Genomic DNA, 7,775 nt, shown 5'->3' on the forward strand with positions numbered 1-7,775 from the left:
TTGTTTCCCTCTTGAATCCATGCATGTAGGCATCACTCCGGTCAAAAATGTTCACGATTGCTCCTTTTCTTCCATGCACACACCCGAGGCGTGCTCCTGTATCAAGTTCCACACACGCGTCCAGGTCTAGATGATTGAACCACCAAACTTTTTGTAGTCATCCTCCATGTGTAAACTCTCACCTTGGGGAGGGGGGCATTATTTTTTCACATCCGGCTCCACAAAGTTCTAACTCATTACGAGCAACACTGGATTGACCCAAGTCACTCAAAGACTTATACTGACCTAGAGCAAATTTATACATGGTCCTAATAAAAAAAACTCCATTTCTCTCATAATATTGAGCACTAATATGCCCTGTGTGAGGAGCAAGCAAACCTAACATAGCCTCAACATCATGGGGTATAATATATGTCTAATCAACCCATAGTCCCGCCTATTAATACTACGGATCATGAAGTTAGAAAACCATTTGAGTCTTTCATTCCTCTTCCCAAAGATTCTCAAACTCATCGTTCCAGGATTCCAATTATCTTATTAAATGTTGTCATCCTTTGCATCGCACACTTGTCATATGATTCCTTTTTCAACAATTCCAACCCGCGGACAATACGTTGCCACGGTGCGGGCGAACAAAGTGAAAAAACAGTGTCCAAAAGTTGCCATTGGGAACCCAAAAAAATCAAGATAAGTATATACAATGCTTTTAAATTTTTCAACCTAAATACAAAACACAAATAGAGAGAAACAAGAAAGAAAAAATAAAACACAAATAGAGAGAAACAAGAAAGAAAAAACCAAATATAAATAGCACTGCCATTTTTTTCTTTTGTCTATTTGTGATATAAATTCAGGTTAGAATTGTCTTTTTATCTCTTTGTGCAGAAAGTTTAAGCACAAACCCTTGCAAACCCACGCCTTTTTTTCGGGGTGGAAGCAAACCCACGCGCATATAAAGCGGCGGCGGCGGCGGCGGACTAGCCCTACCCGATCCGAACCATCCCGAGATTTTCCCCGGGCCGCAGCCGCATTTCGTCGAGCACTGGACGCGCATGGCCATGACCGCGCCCCACGTCTCGCACTCGCAGCCACCCGTAGGGCGCGCCGCTTTATTCTCTCACCCCACCACCGCGCAGAGCCCCTCCCCTCTCCGCCTCCCTCTCCGCCGCGCCGCCGTCCGCCTCTACGCCGTCTCCACCGATGCCGCCTCTGCCACCGCCGCCGCGGCGATGGACGCCGTGGCCGACTGGGGGCTCACCCCGCTCGCGGAGGCCGACCCGGAGGTGTACGACCTCATCGAGCGCGAGAAGCGGCGCCAGCGCACGGGCATCGAGCTAATCGCGTCCGAGAACTTCACCTCGCTCGCCGTCATGCAGGCGCTCGGCTCCCCGCTCACCAACAAGTACTCCGAGGGCATGCCTGGGGCGCGCTACTACGGCGGGAACGAGGTCATCGACGAGGTCGAGGAGCTCTGCCGCGCCCGCGCCCTCAAGGCGTTCCACCTCGACCCCGCCTCCTGGGGCGTCAACGTGCAGCCCTACTCCGGCTCCCCCGCCAACTTCGCCGCCTACACTGGGCTGCTCCAACCCCACGAGCGAATCATGGGGCTCGATTTGCCGTCCGGAGGACACCTCACTCATGGGTACTACACGGCCGGGGGCAAGAAGATTTCTGCCACCTCTATCTACTTTTCGAGCTTGCCCTACAAGGTGAGCTCCGACACCGGGTACGTCGACTATGATAGGCTGGAGGAGAAGGCCATGGATTTCCGCCCCAAGCTCATTATCTGTGGCGGGAGCGCGTACCCACGGGACTGGGATTATGCCAGGCTTAGGGCCATCGCGGACAAGTGTGGGGCCATGTTGCTGTGTGACATGGCCCATATCAGCGGTCTCGTTGCTGCTCAGGTATCGACTTTTCTGTGTTTCTGTGCCATTAGATGATTAGGTTATGTATTGTATCTGTTGCAAGTGTAATACTAGTTTATTGATTAAAACAGGTTTTAGTATGACATCGATTTAAATGTAAGTTCTCGTTATTTATTAGAATTGAGATCAAGCCTGATCAATTGTTGCAACAATGGATGCTTCCCCCTTGTATAATCATGTTCATGGAGAGGCCTATCACTGAAAATAACATTGACCTTCCATAAAATTGTTTCGCTAAGTTTGTTTACAGCCTCCCATAGTACTGAAATGCAGTATCTTTTTTAGTCTGCTGTGATAGTAGTCATCATCAACATACAGAGAGGTAGTCGATTTCTGCACTCTCTAACAAGAGATGTTGTTTGCTGTCATTCTCTTGGTGTTTAAGACAACATGAAATTCACTGGGTTTTGGCAGGAACTTTACTGTAAACTAAGCAATTTGCAAAGGCTTCCTGTGGAACTCCCATATTCCAAACCCCCGTTTAATTATTTTTTCACCTCATTGGTAATATTTTGATTTGTTCTCTTACAGGAGGCTACGAATCCGTTTGAGTACTCTGATGTGGTTACCACCACCACCCACAAGAGTCTCCGAGGGCCAAGGTCTGGTATGATATTCTACAGGAAGGGCCCGAAGCCTCCCAAAAAAGGCCAGCCCGAGGGTGCTCTGTACGATTATGAGGACAAGATCAACTTTGCAGTGTTTCCATCACTTCAGGGCGGCCCTCACAACCACCAGATTGCTGCCCTGGCAGTTGGCCTGAAGCAGGCCATGTTACCTGGATTCAAGGCATATATTCAGCAGGTCAAGGTCAATGCTGTTGCCCTTGGAAACCATCTCATGAGTAAGGGCTACAAGTTGGTTACTGATGGAACAGAGAACCACCTTGTTCTCTGGGATCTTCGCCCTCTTGGCTTGTCTGGTATGCAGAGAAATTTTAGTTGGCATCTCTTTATATGGTTGTATTCAGTGCTAACTTGCTCTAAAATTGGTTTGCTAAATTTGTAGGTAACAAAGTTGAGAAAGTATGTGATCTGAGCAGCATTACACTCAACAAAAATGCTGTCTTTGGTGACAGCAGTGCATTGGCACCTGGTGGTGTCCGAATTGGTCAGTGTCTCTTCCTAAATACTGTTTTGTTACTCTTTCTGTCCCCACGTGCTTTGGAGGTTGTTAATGGTTACTGGCAATAAAATCGGTCAGAAGGCACTCAAATCAATCATTACTATTGTCATTCGCACCGGTCTCTGAGAGCATGTGAAGTATGAGGTGGCCAATTTTTTTTCTTGTGGAATATTATTGCTTCTGCCCATGTATAAGGATATTCCTGTTTCATCTAAGAAGCAAATTGACTCCCGTTGCTAGTCCAAACTCAAAATTTTAATTTTTCCAAGGGCCATTCTTTGAGTCTGCATCATTATTCGTCCAGCACTTCGCAAGATCAGAAAATTATCCAGCTCACTAGATGCACTATTGTCAATCTCCTAAAGTTCAACATCTTGTAAATTTATGAACTGGAATCTGTTATGACTTTTATTCCTTTCTTTTGGTTCTTTTTTGCTTTGTTGGTTTTTAAAGGCAACAAAGTTACATTGCTTGTGTTCAAGTTCTTAACCTTGCACTTGGAAGGTTCATGTCATCATTCTCTAATATTTGTCCTGAAAAGGCTTCCATTTTATTTGTGGTTGTGCAAGAATACAACACCATGTTTTAAGACCTACGGTGTAATTACAGTGGAATGTATATGTCATCACTCCCTAATACTCCTACTTGTCTTGGAAAGGCTTTTAAGCTTTGTTTTGTGATTGTGGAAGATTACAACAACACACGAACTACTATGTCTTGCAGCATAACATACTTAAGCTGCCGGTTGCTTGATCTACACTACTGACATTTTTAATCATTTGCTTGCTTTAGAGTTTCTCTTCCATGTTGTAACCTTCATAAATTTGTTCGTTTTAGACATGCATCATTATTCTATCTGTCTTGAGAAATCAAAGAAAAAGAAACATGCTGCATGGATGAACTGACTATCCAGCTTTTTCTATGAGAAAACTGGATACTCGGTACTTCTGTGCACGGGTAAATTTCTGGAACGTTAATGATACAATAGCATACCAGCTAAGTTCATTATATCTAAATGTCCATTCTAGGTACACCTGCCATGACCTCGAGAGGTTTGGTCGAGAAGGACTTCGTGAAGATTGCTGAGTACCTTCATCAGGCTGTGGTCATCTGCTTGAATGTCCAGAAGCAGCGAGGCAAGCGTTACAATGATTTCATTGTTGACTTGGAGAAGAACGAGGACATAGCGGAGCTCAGGGCAGAGGTCGAGAAGTTTGCCATTTCATTTGAGATGCCTGGCTTCCTGGTGTCAGACATGAAATACAAGGATTAGGCAATCGTTTTCTTGTAGCAGAAAATTGGTGCCTTAAGGGGCTGATTGCTGTGCGCTAATCGTGATGTATGGATTATGGTTGAGAATGATATGACTCATGAATAATCGTTGAAGGTATGCGATGACATGGTGATGGTTTTCCTAGCCTCGGTTTTCTAAGCGATTTGTGTGACCTCGTTGGCAGTTTGTTTATGTGGTTTTTGATGTTTAAGGATTTTTAGTGTCAGTGAGGCCCCATTGCAGGAGCCTTTGCTGGGTGCCCCACTTATTATACGCCGGAGGGTACACAGTATTAAGACGTGGTATTCCTTTACCAAAACTTCCAAGTACTGCAGTACATCTATTTATCGTTTGTGTTTTTATCATCGTGTTTCTCGTAGTGAGATCTTCAATGGTATGCTTGGTGAATTTTCTGAACTTCTTTTGTCTTATCGCTATCGCTGTACTTACACGGCCCATGTGTCATGTAGATATAAGGAAGTATCATTTTAGGAAACGTTTACTACATAACCCATGTGTCTTCTAGATATAAGTATTATTTTAGGAAACATTTACAGCGGTGCACTAGCGTTCACTGGCGAAACGCTCGGGTGGATCGCGTGCGATCCGGTGGCCCTGCGCCCCTGCTGCTGCGGCCCCTACGGACCACCGTCCGCATCGCTGCTGCCTGCCCCGTCGATCGTCCGCATCGTCGGTGCCTGTCCCCGTTGTTCGCTGGTTTCAGCCGTTGTCTATCGTCCTCGTCGGATGCTGCCATGGCGGACTTGCGCGTATGCAAATGTTGTAACCGTCATCTAATTTTTTTTAAACGTTGTTGAAAAAAGCTTCAACCATATATAGAGAAAGTTTCAATCGGCTCTTCCAGCAAGGAAAGCTACAACCGTAGTTGCATTTTGCTACTATCGTTTAACTTTTTTGCTACATCCATCATGATGCACCCGTGACCTAGCGATGAATTTTTGCTGCAACTGTAGTTGCATTTTGCTAGTACCGACGAACTTTTTTGCTACATCCATCAAAGGCGGCGTCGCGACCTCGCGCGACGACGACGATGATTTTGCTGCAACCATGTTTTTGCTACATCCGTGGCTGAAATTTGCTACATCGCTGCTCTGTTTTTGCTACCATCAACAATTTTTGCTGCATGACTCGATCTGACGGTCAACAGGGTTCGATCTGACGGCTCACGTGCGATCGGCCGGCGCGCCCGCGCACATCAGTGCCCACTTTCATGGCCCATGTGTCTTGTAGATATAAGAGCATAGTTAATAGTGTAGACAACTCCTCGCTATAAGCCATCTTATATCCAATCTTATAGCTAGCTTGTACAATAGTTAGCTATAAAAGAGTACTACTTTTATCATATATGGTCCACCTTTCATTCTCACAAATCACCTAGGAGTACGTGCTAGAGCTAGCTCTTCACGAAGAGTCCGCTTTCCTTCTCTCTCCTCTTCTTTTTCATCTAACTCAACAAAAATATACTCCCTCCGTTCCTAAATATAAGTCTTTTAAGATATTTCACTAAATGACTACATATAGAGCAAAATGAGTTAATCTATACTCTAAAGTATGTCTATATACATCCGTATATAGGTTCCCTACTAAAAACTCTAAAAAGACTTATATTTAGGAACGGAGGGAGTAGTATTTTAATTCTTACAACCTGCTGACGATACTTATTGTACATGCTCTAAGTATTACTTTTGGGAGTTACACTCCTTGCTCTAGTGTTTTTAATGTCGTGCGTGTACCAGGTGTATTGTCCCAGTTGTTTTTGGAGTGTACCATTTACACTGTATTTGATGTTGTATTGCCTAATTTGTTCTCTTTGTGGCTCACATGTATAGTTTTTGTAATTGCATTTTTTTGGACACTAAGTTTTTCCTTCCTTGGCATGGCTATAACTGAATATTAAGATACAAAAAGAAGGAATTCAGTCCATTTATTTCGTTATCCTGCCTTACTCGAATTACACCAAGTGATTTTGAAATGGTGAAGTCTTTATGGCTCCTTCTCTAAGGTGATTATTAGAACTACTTTATTGATTTAAGATTTAAAATGTCTTATATTAGTTTACGGAGGGAGTACTAGTTATTGTTTCGTTGAATTTGCTTCGTTATTAGGCTCGCCATTTGACTTTGATAGTTACTAGAAGAAAAAAGACGCGCTTTGTGCGCCAGAATATTTGTTTGATCATTGTAAAATCAGTTTTTCTGCTCTTATTTGTGTGTCACTCATGAGCCGAGCAACTTCATGAAACACATAAAACATGGGAAGAACAAGCTCTTCGTCGTGATGACAAATCGTAATAGTTGTCTTCATGATATTATCAAACATTCGGCCTAACAAACAGACGCTCATCACACCACATAGAATCAAACGAGTTTCCCTAGAATGATTGTTGTGAAAGATAAACAATAGTTAATATGCATTTCAACCATCCCAAGCATTTAGAAGCAAAACAATACACACTGTGTTTCCCTAGAATGATTGTTGTCCTCCATGAACTGAACAAAATATGCAATTTTGTGAAAGATAAACAATAGTTAATATATATTTCAATCACCCCAAGCATTTAGAAGCAAAGCAATACACACCTTCCATGATCCAAAGTTTGTAGGATTACGTTTTCTCGGACGGACGGTAACCCACGATCCTTTGAGACGATGATCCAACTACCTGTTTTACAGACTGAGGCGAAGACAGTTAATAAAAATACCAATAGAGAAATCTTTCACTAATATAGGCTTACAATTGTCCATTATTTTTCTAATGCACAGATAAGTAGGAAACAAATGTGTCAAGATCATCCAAGATGGCCTGGAATATTAGTAGGGATGCAAGAATTATTCCTTGACATCTCTTTGCACATACTATTGTTTTGAGATGATGCTTCAGCATCATTAATGTTACAATACTGAGACATATTGATCATTGTGTGAATATAAAAACGGGAAATAGTTGTGCCAACATATAACAACTACTATGATGTCAATCACATGTGGTTTAAATGTATGTGGAGTCTCATTAGTCAACTCTTAGTTTAAGCGGAAAAGATCTTACTAGCCTATATAAGTATCTGACAGTTACCATTAATAACAAATATATTTAACATGGATAATAATTCAGAATACAAAACCGTGATTTGAAGGTTAAACCACAGATCCTACCAAAATAATTACACATGAATGGCAGGTTTTCTACATGATTTGAAGAACAAAGATAAGGGACTAATGTTGAAATCTGTGATGGGCTTTAGGTCCATAAGAGAATTTAAGAAATCTTGAAGGGTCCATGTAGGTGGTGGCATGACAAGGTGGTGGTGGGAAGTTTAGTCCCACCCCGCTAGTGGAGAAGAAGTTGGACCCCTTTATAAGGGTCTCTCTTCTACATGCTATTGGAGAGTGAGAAGAGAAGAGGCTCTCGCGCACTCCTCCTCCGTCGTC

The 7,775-nt window shown here is 43.1% G+C and overlaps 1 protein-coding gene across 1 annotated transcript; it reads left to right on the top strand.

Moving 5' to 3' along the window:
• The first annotated feature begins 930 nt into the window (after positions 1-930).
• Positions 931-4,470, top strand: LOC123439336 (serine hydroxymethyltransferase 4-like). The gene is made up of 4 exons (XM_045116066.1): positions 931-1,907; positions 2,460-2,850; positions 2,937-3,038; positions 4,082-4,470. The coding sequence occupies exons 1-4, from the start codon at positions 1,053-1,055 to the stop codon at positions 4,324-4,326; spliced, it is 1,593 nt and encodes a 530-aa protein (XP_044972001.1). The 5' UTR covers positions 931-1,052; the 3' UTR covers positions 4,327-4,470.
• Positions 4,471-7,775: the final 3,305 nt, after the last annotated feature.

This window comes from Hordeum vulgare, chromosome 1H (assembly GCF_904849725.1).
Source record: "Hordeum vulgare subsp. vulgare chromosome 1H, MorexV3_pseudomolecules_assembly, whole genome shotgun sequence".
Taxonomy (NCBI): domain Eukaryota; kingdom Viridiplantae; phylum Streptophyta; class Magnoliopsida; order Poales; family Poaceae; genus Hordeum; species Hordeum vulgare.